Genomic DNA, 16,298 nt, shown 5'->3' with positions numbered 1-16,298 from the left:
CATTATACACACGTCAGCTGCTGCAGAACTTCATATTACTTCTAATATTCTTATCATTTACAGTACGGGGGATATTGTTCCATGTTGACTTTATACCAGAAATCAGCAATAAATCCATAGGACGCCATACATTTTCATACATCACATCACACCATTGATAGAAAATGCAGACGTTGCGTCTATTTTTTTAGTATAAAGTCCTGTGGTATTGTCTATGTTTTGGCATATTGCACAAAAACTTTTGCAAAAATATGACACACTTTGGCATATCATAGAAAATAATGGGATAATTATGTTAAAATTTTTTTTTTAAAAAGAGGTAAAGCAAAAAAAGGAGAAGCAAACCCCTAAGGGTATGTTCACACGGGCTATATTCAGCCGTTTTTCGGGCTGCAAACGTCTCGAAAAAGGGCTGAAAAATCGGAAGCAGAACGCCTTCAAACATCTGCCCATTGATTTCAAAGGGAAATACAGCGTTCTGTTTCGACGGGGCGTTTTTTTACGCCTGATTTTCAAAAAACGGCGCGTAAAAAGACGCCCCATAAAAAGTATTGCATGTCACTTCTCGAGCCGTTTTTCATTGACTCAATAGAAAAACAGCTCCAAAAACGGCCGTAAAAAAACGCCACGAAAAACGCTAGCTTGATTAAAGAACTGCTGAAAATCAGGAGCTGTTTTCCCTTGAAATTAGCTCCGTATTTTCTTAACCGTGTGAACATACCCTAAGGCTGGATTCACACATCGAGTTTTTGGTGCAGATTTTGATGCAGATGTTTGAGCCACAACCAGAAGTGGTTTCAAAAGGACTGGGAAATATAAAGAAGAAACTTACACTTCTCCTTCATTCAGGATGCACTTCAGGCTTCAGTTTAAAAAATCTGCAACAAATATGCGAGGTGTGAATCCAGCCTTAATACCCGGCCAGAAGAGGAGGATTTTCTTATTTTAGTAATTTTGTCACTGCAAATGGACAATGTGATTAAATGAATTTTCCTGTGAACATGAAGCAGTAATAGAAGCCGGCCCGTCCTGTCTCCCTCCCAGTGTGATCTGCTTCCTGCAGTCTCTCCTCCCCCGATCACTGTGCTGATCACATGAGGAGTGTTCACATGTCAATGCAGGAAGTGTCCCAGAGATCAGCGGCGGCCACATCTGTGTGCAGGGAGGTAAGTTACTGCTGTCCTGTCTGCAGAACTCCTGACAATCTGCAGTATAGATAATGTGCAATAGTCTGCGGTGATGATGCAGCTGAGAACTGTAAGGTCGGGGGATTTATTTTGCATTTTCTGTTTTCTCCGGGGTTCAAATATTTTGAACTTGTCTCTTTAGAACTTTGTTGAGTTAATAACATGCAGGATAAGCGTCTGTTGTGAACAAATACAGATTTTTCACTCCGAGATCTTGTGCCGCTCTTCTCGGCATAAGACCAGCTTTGAAATAAAAAATATTTTGCCGGACGGAGTAATGCAAAAGTTTTTCTATTTATAAAGCTGGTCATCTCGCACAACTCATCTCGGGATATAAGTGGAAACACACACACACACACACACACACACACACACACACACACACACTCTCCTTCTTGCTGAATTATTAGGGCTCATTCAGACTAGAGCGTATCCCGTCCATGTAATGGCCATTAAAACAACGGCCGTCACGCAGACTCGTCTTTCAATGGGTCCGTTCACATGACCATTATTTCAACGGAGCGTGTAAATGGTCCTTGAAAAAATAGGACATGTCCCATTTTCCTGCGTGTCATGCATCCCTCCATAGAGTCTAGTGACAACGCATCGCCCATGAGTGCACCTCGGACATGAAAAACTTCCGTTTTCCACATCCGGGGTTGCCGACGCTCGTCTGAATGTAGTCTTAGGGTATGTTCACACGGCGGGGGTCCGTAACGGCTGAAATTACGGGGATGTTTCAGCCTGAAAACATCCCCGTAATTTCAGCCGTACCGGCATGTGCAGGCGCATGAACGCCGCGTCAATTACGGCCGTAATTAGCGCTGCTATTCATTGGAGTCAATGAATAGCGGCTCCAATTACGGCCAAAGAAGTGACAGGTCACTTCTTCTACGCGGGCGTCTATTTACGCGCCGTCATTTGACAGCGGCGCGTAAATATACGCCTCGTGTGAACAGACAAACGTCTGCCCATTGCTTTCAATGGGCAGATGTTTGTCAGCGCTATTGAGGCGCTATTTTCAGACGTAATTCGGGGCAAAAACGCCCGAATTACGTCCGTAAATAGGCCGTGTGAACATACCCTTAGAGTTTTAGTGAAATGCAATGTATTCGCACACGGCCGTATTATGGCTCCATTTGTACAAAGGTGTAAAGGGACAGGAAATAATGTGTGGCATGCTCCATTTGGCGCTGTATGTACGGAGGTGAAATTAAGTACTGCTTCTAGAAGAGAATACATATGACACCGACAGAGCCTGTTCAGCAGCACACGGAGGTTGTGCAGCTATGTACTACTAATAGGGCACTACTATTACTAGGGGCCTCGCAGCCTCTATGCACTGCCGTACAGGCGCCATGCACACAACTCTTGGCCCTGAGGCTGCATTCACGGGTCAAGAAAAAAAAAAGTATATTTCATATATATAAAATATACTACTAAACAGGCCTCATAAAGAATATATTCAACTCTTTAAAAAGTATACAAACACATTACATAACTTTTGTTTGTTGACAGTTTCCATTAGTTACCAGCAGAATTGTGAATGCAGCTCTGGACTATAATACAGGCTGTAACTCAGAATCAGTACAAAATAAGTCAGATAAAAGTCCTTTAAAAAGTGACCGCTTTCACAAGACCTTTGATATGTCATCGTTAAAGGTCCGAAGTTTGGATCTTTGAGGGACCTGGTGCTGAGACCCCCATCGATCTCTGAAACGAAGGGGCACTCAGCCGAGCGCTCTGCCTATGTGGGTGTGATCGACGCTCCTCATAGCTGAAGATGGGATCACATAGAACACCTATAAGTCCGTCTTCAGCCTAACAAGGAGAGCCCATCACAGTCAAAGGGGAAGATTGATCGGCTGAGCGGTTCTGCCTCTGTTTCAGCGATCGTTCGGGGTCTCAGTAGCCTTTACTCCAATGATCAAAACTTATGATATGTGTCTATGACATAAGTTTTTTGAAAGTGCAGTTACACTCTATTATAATAGTTTATGGTAGAAGTAGGTGAATATGGAGAATACCACGCAGCATTATGGTAGCTACAGCTTCCTATGTGGTCTTCGTATAGATGTTTAGCCTGTAGAGTTCTGCAGGATTCCTTCTACCCAGCATCACATTGTTTAGTCTGTAACAGGCAAAGAAGAGGTTAATGGGTGATGAAGGATCTGGTGCATAAGACCAATCACTGAGGACCTAGAGGGACAGCGGGCTATTACAGTAAGTATAGATATTTCCAGGATCTTCCATAACTTAATTTTTTGGACCTTCAGTGACAACTCCAGTGTCTAGCACAGATTGAGGCTTAAAGGGAATCTCCACTTTTAAACATTAGGTTTTTAGGTCTAATAATCTGTGCTGATTTATTTCTTAATATTTATTTATAGCGGTTGGTGTTACTTTTTTTTATAATAGTGAGCTCCAAATCCTCTGCAAAGACATAGTTAAATGATAAAATTATGGCATCCTGCAGCCACCACTAGAGGGAGCTCACTGAAGACGATTTTGTATTATAGAGTTCAATGTATAAATCCTTCTGCAGTGAGCTCCCCTAGCGGTGGCTACAGGCAGCCAGAAATGTATAATTTGGCACTTTGTCTGGGCAGGTAATTTGAAGCTCTCAGAAAATGATCCTTCAACTGATATTAAGATGTATTATGAAAATAATCAACAAAGAGATTGGACCTATGTAGATTTATTTAAAAAAAAAAAAAATTTAAATGGTTTTTAAGGGTGGACATTGTAAACTGGTCATACAAATGTATAGAATCAACCGTAATGGCATCATTATTAAATTACATTGTCCAATGTTCCATGTTGTCTTCTTAAAAATTCTGTTCATTCATTCCTTAGTAATATCTGTTTCTTGGAAAGCTGGGTAAAAACCAGTATATCTGCCATTAAAGGCGTTCTGCCATCTTGGACATTTATGGTACATCCACAGGATATGCCATAAATGTCCGATGAACCTGGGTCACACCTCTGGGATCTGCACCTATCCCTAGAACCGGAGCCCCATTACCCAGGTCCTACCTTGTCCCGCTCCCGCTACTTCCCAGCCACTGTCTGACGAGGTGGTCAGGGGTACGGGAACAACCAAGCTCGCTGCTCCACGCGGATACTGTCCCTCCAAAAGAAGTGAATAGGAGTTAAGGAAATGGCACGGCGCGGCGAGCTACGCTTTTTCTGGAACTTGGGAGCTGCGGAAACAGCATAGCTCACCATGCTGCGCTGTTTCTGTAACACCCATTTACTTCTATTTCAGACCACCTCGTCGGACAGTGGTCGGGAAGCAGCAAGAGCTGGATGGGGTCACGCGGCCCGTTCTAGAGATAGGTGCGGGTCCAAGAGGTGGGACACCCACCTATCTGATATTTCGTGCATATTCTGTGTCCATGGAGGTGCCAGGTCCTCCGGAATGAGATGCTCCTTGTAGTAGGGCAACAATTCCTGCATATGTAATATGTCTCTTCCTCCTTGGCAGATGAAGTGTATACTGATCGTCTCCGAGGGCGCAGAAGTCCTGTTCTGCTGGGCTGATGAAGAGTTTGAAAAGAATCTGCACCGTAGATACTCCGTATGTGATGAGTGGCTGCAGGTGCGATGATGGGATGTTATACGTATGCTTGCTGAATACTCTCAGCTGCCTTTCTATTGAACTTATTCATTTATACACCAACTCTGCATTGCAAACAGCTATATAAGTCAAGGGACTTCTAACCCACTCCTACTTAAGGGACGCCATGTGATCCCTACTCTCCAGGTATTGTTAGGGTATGTGCACACACACTAATTACGTCCGTAATTTACGGACGTATTTCGGCCGCAAGTTCCGGACCGAACTCAGTGCAGGGAGCCGGGCTCCTAGCATCATACTTATGTACGATGCTAGGAGTCCCTGCCTCGCTGCAGGACAACTGTCCCGTACTGAAAACATGATTACAGTACGGGACAGTTGTCCTGCAGCGAGGCAGAGACTCCTAGCATCGTACATAAGTATGATGCTAGGAGCCCGGCTCCCTGCAGTGTGTTCGGTCCGGGACTTGCGGCCGAAATACGTCCGTCAATCACGGACGTAATTAGTGTGTGTGCACATACCCTTAAAGTGAATAGTTGAAAGGCTTCTTTAAGGGGTATCTAGTAGATGCTCTAATAAAAGGAAATCAGTAGGTGCTGCTGTTTGTGCTCCAGAGCTGCTCTTCTTAATATAAGTGGGGACAGGAAGTTGCTACTATAGTCCAGCATTTTTCAGGTTCTGGAGAAGTGCTTGGTCACCCAGTCACCTTCTTAGATTGATATACAACGGCAAGTCATTCTCTATACCGGTGTACAAACACCCACCGGACCCTGGAAACTAGCATTGCAAACTCATCTTAGGATTTTTTTGCTTTGTTTTTTTCAAATTTGAAAACCAGATTTGCAAAAAATAGCTGAAAATACTTTTATCTGAATTGTAATCTTTAAAGGGGTTGTCCTTAGATTGACATTTATCACCTATCCAGAGGTGGTCATGCAGTGAAGAGGAATGGGGGGCTCGAGACCCCCGTTCTAGTGATTGGTGGGGCCCCCAGCGATCAGACATTTATTATCTACCCTGTGGGTAGGTGATGAATGTCGATCTTGGAACAATGCCTTTAAAGGATTTTATGAGATTAGACAAAAATTTCTCCCACCCCCATCCCCAAGGACTTGGGCTGAGCTGTAGTAGCATACACAGTCCACGGACAAGAGCAGACACCTTTTTATTTTTTAAAATCTAAAACAACCATTACATCTAAAATGAAGGAAGAAGCAATTTTGCGGATCATTTTAATTAATATTTTTCTATCGTTTTGGGTCTACAGCTCCTCTACAGGCCTATATGTTTCCATGGTAACAGACAATTGTGATTCACTGAAGTGATAAATGAGTAAAACGTATACATTTTATTTGCTAACTCTCCATAAACAGGGGTACAATCACCACTGTGAGAAAGCCCCACCGTGTTCATTAAAAACGTATTAAACAAATACTACAATTACTGGTTCGTTTGTGAACCCACCTCTAACTGATCAGACTACAAAGGGTTTTCCGTTTGTTACCATGGAAACATATAGACCTGTATAGGGGCTGTAGACCCAAAACAATAGGACATTTTTAATTCAGATGATTCGCAACGTTGCTTCTTTTTTTAACTTTAGATGCATTGTAACAATAAAAGCAAAATTGGATGAAATGCTGGACATGGCCTTTAAGCTTAGTTCATGTTTCAGTTCTTGTCTACAGATAACGTTGAAGAAGTTCAAATTCACCACTTCTGCCCATCCGATGTTCTACCTGGTCGTCTTCATTCACATGTAGAGCTGTTTTCCTGTTAGCTCTCAGTCTTATCGCATTGCAGCCGGTGGCTGGTTCCATGCAATTGTTCAGCTGTGGTGCATTGTGAGAGATGTAGTGTTTAACAATACGTTGCACCAGAGTGTGGAAGTTTGTATCATCTCATATAAACTGTAGTCTATGTAGTTAGCAGAACTTATGCCATATAAGATAACCAGAAATGTATTTATTTGTTTTTTCTACAGTCTCCGAACTTTGGTGACAGCATCAATACCCTTTTTGCCCCTCTGATCATCTCTTGTGTGACGTTACTGGAGAAGATCGGTGACACGTATACATGTTTCACTGCTGAGAATGGCCACCTCTGTGTGCTGCACATGGTATGTCAATTTTGGGGTGCCAGACCAGATAGGACTATTTTATGTCCTCTGCTGCCATCTTAGTCTACATAGGTTATGACAAAGGCTTTAGACTCCGTCTTCTGTAACGGACGGGATCAGATAAGGCAGTCGTTTGTGTACCGCACCAAGATATATTTCTAAGACCCCGCTGCATGAGGTCCGGGCTTACATTAGATGATGCCCTAATCCTTCCCCCTTCTTATGGTCTATAACACAGTGTGGTACCCAAGTACGAGAGCTATACATTGCCCAAAAAATATTTCCATACAATTGCCTAAATAACAATGCTATACAGTGCCAACACCACTATACACCGCAAAACTAATATACTGTAGAGGGCATAAGAAGTGGTGCCACACAATGTCTAAGTAAATTCTACCATACAGTGCCCATATAATACCACCATACAGTCACCAAATAACAGCTACATACATAAGTCATTAATAACCGTGACATTCATCGTCTAAATAATACTACTAAACAATTAAATATCTGATTGGTGGGGGTCCGACCGCTGAGACCCCAAACGATCCCAAGAACGGGCTAGCCTTGCCGTCCCTGTGTGCCCCATATGAATGGAGCGGTAGTGCGCATGCTCGACCACCACTCCATTCACTTTCTATGGGGCTGCTGCTTGGCTATCTCTGGCAGCCCTATGGAAAATTAATGGTGTGGTGGCCGAGCATGCGCACTACCGCTCCATTCATATGGGGCACACAGGGACGGCAAGGCTAGCCCGCTCTTGAGATCGGTGGGGGTCCCAGCAGTCTGACCCCCACCAATCAGAAATGTATCACATATACTGAGGATATGTGATCAATATTGATTATGGGAAAACCCCTTTAATATTAAGATTCCTGGTGGTTACAAGCCTCAGGTACCAGGCCATCTGTGGTGCCCCCTCTAGCAGGAGCAGCTGATGTTCACGGAGCAACCCCTAAGTCTGGCCCTATGCTGCTACATTCACCAGTAAACTATAATAGTGTCTGTACATGTGTGGCAAACTCTCCTGTCCTGGTTTTGTTACAATGTATCAGTGCACATAGTGGTGTGACTTTAGATTCCTGGCTCCCTGTTCAAAATCTGTAAAAGGGCCCCTACGTACCATGTGCCATACTGGCAGGGCTGGCGTCGGAACCCTGGCAAGTGTCGGGGCCCACTACAATTGGGGGGGTCCCACTCGGCCGCTGGGTGAGACCGCTGCCGTCGTCACGGAATTACAGTCAAAATATAGAACGTGATACAAGGAGGAGTCCCAAGCAGAGCGCTAGTGGCTCTGCTCCAGGACTCCAGCTCTGGGAAAGCCCCTGACATCACTGTCCATATTTGGACAGTGTTGTCAGGAGCGTAACAGTGTCCCAGGCAGTGGCGTAGTTATAGGGGTCGCAATTGCAACCGGACCCCTAAGCCAGGGGGGCCCGCAGGGCTAGCGTTGCCACACAGTGCTGACCATGCTGGTCCCACTTCCAACTGAATCTGCATCGCAAGGATGCACATTCAGTTTGCTTCAATGCTGTGTCCTTGCTCCAGAATTCACTGTGCCGCGAGCAGCTCAGTGCATGCAGGCGCGATGTAGTTTCGTCATCGCACCTGTCTGCGCCGAGTCACTCACAGCACAGTGCAGAGGAGGAGAAGGATCCTCCACCCATCGTGGGAACTGGGATAGGTAAGTAATTATGTTATTACTTTTCTATTAGGTACATACATATGGGGGCATTATATTTGGTATGGTAGGGGGGCTCATATGGTAGCTGCTGAGTGGGCATTATACTGTATGGGGGGGCATTATACTGTATGGGGGGAATTATACTGTATGGGGGGAATTATACTGTCTGGGATAGCTATGGGGGCATAATACTGTATGTGGCAGCTATGGGTGGCAATATACTGTGGGGGGCAGCTATGGGGGGCATTATACTGTGGGGGGCAGCTATGGGGGGCATTATACTGTGGGGGGCAGCTATGATGGCATTATACTGTGGGGGGGCAGCTATGGTGGTATTATACTGTGGTGGTCTGCTATGGGCGGCATTATGTGTGGTGGCATTATACTGTGGGGGCAGCTATGAGTTACATTATACCGTGTGGTGGCATTATACTGTGGGGGAATTATACTGTGGGGGCATTCATGGGGTCTGTCGGGCAAGGCAGCTGGGCATAGGCGTGCGCAGGGGTCTGATGGTGTATGGGAGGGGTAGGGGGGCCCAAGCTGAATTCTTGCACCAGGGCCCATGAGCCTTTAGCTATGCCCCTGGTCCCAGGCAAAGTGCTAGTAGTGCTCATCCCGGGACTATGGCTCTGGGGTTGCCCCTGACAACACTGTCCGTATATGGACAGTGGCGTCAGGGGCTTCTCCTGAAGCAGAATCCCCAGCCAGAGCGTCGGCAATGCTCTGGCTGGGGATTCCACTCCTAGAGGGAACCCCAAAGGTGCTAGCAGGGAGGGGGGCTGTTTGGCACTACCTGGGGGGAGGGGGGCTGTTTGGCACTACATGGGAGGAGGGGGGCTGTGTGGCACTACCTGGGAGGAGCGGGGCTGTGTGACACTATCTACAGAGGGCACTAAATTTATGGGGGTACAAACTGGGGGCCTAACTTCTATATGGGGGCATAAACAAGGCCTAATGTCTTAATGGGGGGCACAAAGTGATGTTTTCTGCCATTTAACTTTTTCACCCAAGGGCCCACATAAACCTGGAGCCTGCCCTGCATACTGGTGTCTTGTTGTGGGACATTTGGGATCCTGCAGGCTCCAGGGCCCAGGTGTGACTACAACCCCTGCTCCCCTATAGTTACGCCCCGAAAGTGCAGGCAAAATGCTGAAAAACAAGTGAAGCAAACCCTTAGCTGTGAGCAGGACTAAGTATGTAGGGTTTTTAGTCCCAGAATGTGAGCCAGGATGTTTACATTCACTGACAGCAAGCAGAGATTGCGAAGATGGTGATGAATTGAAACACATGGCATATTAGAAAGTGGAATAGCTTCTCATTAGAAGGTCACCATGTTTGCATTTTGTTATATTATCACGTATAGATTGGGTTGTTTATGTTTATAGTGCAGCCGAGAACTGGAGATGTTTCCATAGCAACCAATCAGATGTCCGCATTCATTTTTTCAAAGCAGCGTTTAGATTGGTTGCTATGGGCCACCTCTCCAGTTTTGGTCGGCACTACTTTTCATACATCCGTCCGGTATTCCTGTAATCTGATCTAATCCAGCGTCTATATTATCTGTGCAGTTTGGAGAATGCTTGTTCATTGCTGTCAATGGGGACGGAGCAGAAAATGAGGACGACTTGCGCAGGAAGATTTATGTCTTGAAGAGACTCACTGAAGTTCACTTTGGCTTGGTCACTTTAGACAATCAACTAATCAAGAAAGAGTACGTCTAGTAACGAAATCTCCATCTAGAAATGCAAAAAATGGGTCCTGTTGGTGTTTTAATGAGCATTTTCCCATGCAATGATAGCCTATACTCGGCATACGCCAGGAATGTACGACTGGTGTGGATCCCGACGCGGGGACCCCCATGATGAGCAGAACTGGCGTATGTACGTCGCTGTGTCGGGGATTGCATTAAAAGGGCCATGGCGCTCCTGCGAATACTGCTGCCCCTTCGTTCTGCTCAGCAGTGGGGGTCCTGGAGGTCGGACCCTCATCAATGGAAAACCTTGAAAACCCCTTTAAATATGTACTTGAATTGTTCACTGAACGAGACGGCGTTGGCGCAGATTTTCCGGTGTGGATTACACTAGTAGCCATGTGGATGAGATTTGAACAAATCTCATCCACGTGCTGCTAAACGTTTTCCGCACGGAAATCGGAGCGTGCCGGGGACTTTTAAATCCGTAGCACGATCATTGTGTTCTGGATGTTCTCCCTGTCCAGTGTAGAAGGGGTTTCCGCAAAAAAAATCCGCCACGTTTGTCCTGCTTATGGTCTACAGCCACGTCTTGAAATCCCACTTTAACTTCCTTTCTCTTTTTGTTTCCGTTTCTTGCTGTACCTAATAATAAAGTGTTTCATGGTAAGTCCCACCTGTATCAAAAGTGCGTAAAACGTGTTTTTCTCGCTGAAGACGTTTTCCAGCAGTTAAAGATGTTGTCCGTTTTCAGCAAACAATTGTTAGGCCCACTGAGTTTTTGTGACTCGGAAAACGCGCCAAAAAACACCTCCCATTGGATGCGTTTTTTTTCCCGCGAGCGGTAAAACTGTCTCGCGGAAAAAGAGGGCGTGTCACTTATCTTCAGGCGTTTACGTCTCTGACCTCCCATTGACATCAATGGGAGGCAGTGAAAAGGTTTTTGCCCACGGCACTCAATGGTGGAATTTTGAGGTCGAATTTTCTGCCTGCAAAAAAACTGTGTGAACAGGGCCTTACGGTGCAGTCACACGCGGCAGATTTTTCTGCAGAAAGTTTTTGCAACTGAAAATCTGTTCCATTAATCTGAATGGAACTTGCAGAAATCCATGCACCTGCCGCAGAAAAAAACACATTCAGGTGAATGGAACGGATTTCCAGTTGCAGAAAATGTCCAATTTTCCAATATGCTCTTGTATCAATTCCTCACGGTTTTCAAAATTTCTGCTTGTTGTCATTTTAAAAGGAACCTCCATTTTTATTTATTTTTTTTCTTCCAGTGGATGAACGGCAGTCCCGGTCATGTGATGGACACACAGGTGCAGGGTTTGTTACAAGACACCGCTCCGATTCACGTGCTGTAACAAGCTGTGCATCGTTGTGTCTTGAAAACCGGGAGAAATTGATAGGAAAGTATATTGAAAATTGTAAAATTCATTATACAAAGAAGAACATTTTGTTTTCTGAAACCGGAATACCCCTTTACATTTTATGACAGACCCCCAACCTGTGCCAAGAAAGAGGTGAAAAAGTGGCCACACGTGCACCGTCACTCTTCATTGAATGGAATGGCAGCTCTGAAGGCCTCGGAGTGTACTCGCTCCTATTCACAAAAAAGGAGAGTGATTGCAAATGCCACTGTACACCAAGACTAGGCGTTGGGTCCCATCCCCCAATCCCCCCTTCCCTCAATCTGACTTATTGACATGTTAGGAAAGTTAAGTCTTTCCTGATTTTATCAAACTTTCTTTATAATGAAAAGTATAAATCCCTCAGTATTTCCAAGCTCTCTACTTGCTGTCAGTGAATGGAATAATCTCAAGAAGCTCAACCTATGCTGATCATACCCAACTCACACAAGTGCAAGTTTTTTTAAGTGCATCAGAATACTATGAACTATGTACTGTGCCTGTGTAATCAGAAAATGATCAGAATAGGTTTTCAGCCTCTGAATGTTTCCATTCACTGACAGCAAGCGAAAGATCTTGCAAAAGTACGCAGTATTAAGAAGCCCATACACATTAGATAAATGTTGGTGGCTGTAATGGGGTCTTCCGAATGTCGTTCTGGATTACAACATGTCCTCTCCTTTCTTCTCCTGGGAGTAGCGTCTGGCAGCGCCTTGTCTCCCCCCCCTACTGAATGATCAGACACCCGCAGTGGAGGGTGCATGTTTATATAGAGGTCGGGGGAGATAGCTATCAGCCATGTTTTTTTTATGGGTATGGTTTACTTTAGACAATCGCTGATTTTTTTTTTTGATCATTCAATGAATGTGTTATTTACATAAATCCAGACCGCTCCTATAATCTCAGGAATACCCCTTTAAGGCCGATATAAACTATGAATTTTTATTACGTTTTAAGAATACCGAGCATATCGAAGCTAGATTCCTCTTGCCGGCCTGTAATACATCAGTACACACTGGTGACCGGAGCGAATACTGAGGAAGGTTATACCCTGGAATGACATGTGTGTGTTTATCCCAATGCAGACTGCGGCCGCCAGATTCAGATCAGCGGAACCTCGTGTGGAAGACGTTTCAGAGTCTGCTCCTGACGTACAGCCGATTGCAGCATGAAGACCAAAGCTTCGCAGTGGAGGTGAATGAGTCACACCGCTTTATTGCTAGTGTAATACCGGCGATCCCGAATAACCTTCACCTACCAGAAATGCAAAAGGGCTTTCAGGAGAGGTACAGAGCTAATCTTCCTTTTGGAAGTCTGTCTCAAACTTGCTAGCCACCGCTTCAGTGTAAAGCATGGGGGACTAAAGAGCAGCCTCAGCCTCTGACTACATTAGACAACCATTAGATGTTTGTTTTTAAGCTGAGGCCCCTTTAATATATTTACAACATTTTCTAAATGTCAGGGAGTGTTGACTAGGACGAGCTCATATGTCTCTTCTTGTAGAGGAGTCTATATAGACATTACAGAACACTGACGGCCATTGTGTTTGAATACAGAAGTACGTTGCTGCAGAAAAAGACCAAGAAATGCGTGAACTGATCATTTCCAGTGCAAATCACCACATAAACACTAGAGTCGCTGTCCTACAAATGTAATAAACTTTCCAGTATCATAAGAAACACACAAAGACTTAAGGAAAACATAACAACTTCCATTGCTCGCTATCAGAACTCACACACCCAGTACTGCAATGGTTTTTAACCACTACATTACCAGATTGACCCCTACACTCCCCCTTCTGCACAATGAGTAGAGGTTAATTGAAGGGGTTGTCCGCTTTGCACAATTATTTTTTTAGAAGAGTCCCCGGACATTAAGTTGAACACAGGGTGTCCTGCTACTTGGACCTCCATTGATCAGCAGCAATCGATCGGGAGAACCGGGCAGTAAGTGTTTATTTCCCATGCGGTGCCACCACTGGAGAAATAAAGTATTACACAGTACATATTAAAATCAATAGACTGTGTAATGCACAGACATGCCAGGTCCTCCAGCGAAAGAGACGTTCTTTATAGCCGCTCTCTACTCCGGCTGGGGGATCAGAGTCCTGAATGGGAGACCCCTCTCTGTTAACTCAGAATTTCCTTAATACAGGATTTGTAAACCAGACCACTTGTTAATATATTGGCATAGGGCTAGAATAGTGACGGTTAACCCCCCTGAGTGAAAGACACAACTAGCTCTGCTACATCCGTACATACTGTACTGAGAGCCTAGCGAGGGCTTACTTCAGCGGTTAATCTTTCTCCTCACAGGCTGTAGAGCGTCTGATACACCCGAAGCTTTGCGAGCAATGTATCGAGTTCCTTGAGAAGCAGATTGTGCAGTACATTAACAGCAGCAACGAGCGAGGTGGCGAGGAAGTCCTACATGCCTTCATCTTGGTCAACACCAAACTTCTGGCACTTTTCTCCAGGTGTGATCTGTAACCTTGGTAAAATTGGCATAAATTTTCACCAAATGTAAGCCTGTAATAAATCTGGTGTCGCTGACGTGAGTTTTCACACTGTCACTGATATAAATGTCCCTTTGCCTATCTGTTATGTCAGATTTCCTTTAACAGAAACTTCTTTGCAGTGTCAATGGGGTTTAAAGGGTTTTCTGATTTTTATTATTGCTGTTGGAGCATATACCATCAATATGATTAGTGAGCGGAGCCCGCCTTCTGTTGGATAGTGTTCTGCGCGGTACCTTCTGTCAGTATATACCCTCCCCTGCTGTTGTACTGGCATACAGTATACCTATACCAAACAATATGGTGCCCTAATAACCGTGCCATACATTGGACAAGTAACCGTTGCCAAAATGACATGCCCTTCTCTGACATCACTTCCTGCTCTGCAGCTTTTGGGTGAAGCTGCACCTCTCAGACTTCCTGCTCTGCCAGTCCTTAATACCTACATTCAGCCTACACCTAATACTGTTATCAATGAGATCTCTCATTAATACCAGGATTGTATGCAGAGCGCATGCAGGGGGCGGGCAGAACAGGAAGTCTGTAAGATGCAGCTTCAGCCAATAGCTGCATAGCAGGAGGTGATGTTAGAAAGGGGGCGTTGTTTTGCCACGTATCCTGTACAGCTCCGTAACATGCAGCCATTTAGTTATTTCCTGTGGTGATAAGAACCTATAGTATACAGAGCAGCTTGGAAACTTGCGATTAAGGGGCCAAAGTGAAAGAATTAAATGTTCCGATATGTTACGTGATCCTAAGAACTCCATTTGACTCACTATGAAAATTTGCCCAGAGTTTAAATTTAAGTAGCATTTCTAGATAAGTGAATATCACCTATAAAATACTCAAATAATACCAACATACAGTAACCAAATAACACTTTAGGCATTTTACAGAGCTAACACACAGTGACCGAATAACCGCTCTGTAAAATGCCAGAAGTTCCCAAAAAAATTAGCATACAGTGACCGAATAACCGTCTCCTTCAATGTCTAAATACTATTGATGTTTAATATTAAAAATCCTGATGGTCGCAAACCATAGGACTGGGCTATGGGTAGTTCCCCTTAAGCAAATGCACAGGTCGCACACCCATAAGGCCGTCCATGTTGGTAAGCACCCAACCACCGGGGACAATAGGGATGTGTCGCTTGGTGGATCACCCTAGTCCCTATGCACATGTTCTAGACACGACACTGCTCTCTTCCAGCCAGTTTGTCTGGTATTGCAGTCCAGCTCTTGTGATCCTTGGTGGTCCCAGCAGTCGATTCCCCCACCAAAGAGACATGGCTAAAAATAGACTATACTACTATATTGCTAAAAGTACACTATACTACTACTTCATACCAACAAAGTCCAATTGGCAGAGGTCTGACTATTGTGAACCCTCCAATCAGACCCCTTGCTATCAGACACTGGTGGCATATCCTAGCCATAATTCTCACTAGTTCCTCCAGCTGAATACTGCTCCAGGTGTCCCGCTGACTAGGACATTAGGGTGGGGTATTGTGCGGGGAGCATGTCTATCAGTATACATTTTTTTTTTATATATATATATATATATATATATCTGTGTGTATAAACCATTATGAATGCTTTACTAACTGTTATTTCTTATAAATATATACAGTCGATACGCCAGTTCACTGAGACCTGCAGATCTCCTTTCCTTGATTCTCATAGTCCAGGATCTGTACCCCGGAATCAATATACTAGAGGAGAAGAATGTCCCGGTAAAGCTGCTTTATATTAAAATTATATGGAAGTGGTCTAAGGCTAGGGCTACACTAAGGCTGGGTTCACATGACCTATTTTCAGACGTAATGGAGGCGTTTTACGCCTCGAATTACGCCTGAAAATACGTCTCCAATACGTCGGCAAACATCTGCCCATTCATTTCAATGTGTTTGCCGACGTACTGTGCCGACGACCTGTAATTTTACGCGTCGCTGTCAAAAGACGGCGCGTAAAATAACAGCCTCGTCAAAGAAGTGCTGGACACTTCTTGAGACGTAATTTGAGCCGTTTTTCATTGACTTCAATGAAGAACAGCTCCAAATTACGGCCGTAATTGACGCCTCGCAAAACGTGAGTACGAGCAATTACGT

The 16,298-nt window shown here is 44.7% G+C and overlaps 1 protein-coding gene across 1 annotated transcript in view; it reads left to right on the top strand.

Annotated features, from left to right (window-relative positions):
• Positions 1-1,106: 1,106 nt before the first annotated feature.
• HPS1 (HPS1 biogenesis of lysosomal organelles complex 3 subunit 1) overlaps positions 1,107-16,298 on the top strand; it is a 73,865-nt gene continuing 58,673 nt past the window's right edge. Inside the window, exons 1-7 of the mRNA XM_075842711.1 lie at positions 1,107-1,166; positions 4,675-4,788; positions 6,752-6,886; positions 10,145-10,287; positions 12,761-12,869; positions 13,991-14,151; positions 15,821-15,923. Of these exons, the coding sequence (XP_075698826.1) occupies positions 1,110-1,166; positions 4,675-4,788; positions 6,752-6,886; positions 10,145-10,287; positions 12,761-12,869; positions 13,991-14,151; positions 15,821-15,923 (822 nt within the window). The 5' untranslated portion in view covers positions 1,107-1,109. The remainder of the gene's footprint in view (positions 1,167-4,674; positions 4,789-6,751; positions 6,887-10,144; positions 10,288-12,760; positions 12,870-13,990; positions 14,152-15,820; positions 15,924-16,298) is intronic.

Source organism: Rhinoderma darwinii, chromosome 11 (assembly GCF_050947455.1).
Source record: "Rhinoderma darwinii isolate aRhiDar2 chromosome 11, aRhiDar2.hap1, whole genome shotgun sequence".
Taxonomy (NCBI): Eukaryota; Metazoa; Chordata; class Amphibia; order Anura; family Rhinodermatidae; genus Rhinoderma; species Rhinoderma darwinii.
The sequence above is the reverse complement of the archived record's forward strand: the minus strand, read 5'-3'. Positions and strand labels throughout refer to the sequence as shown.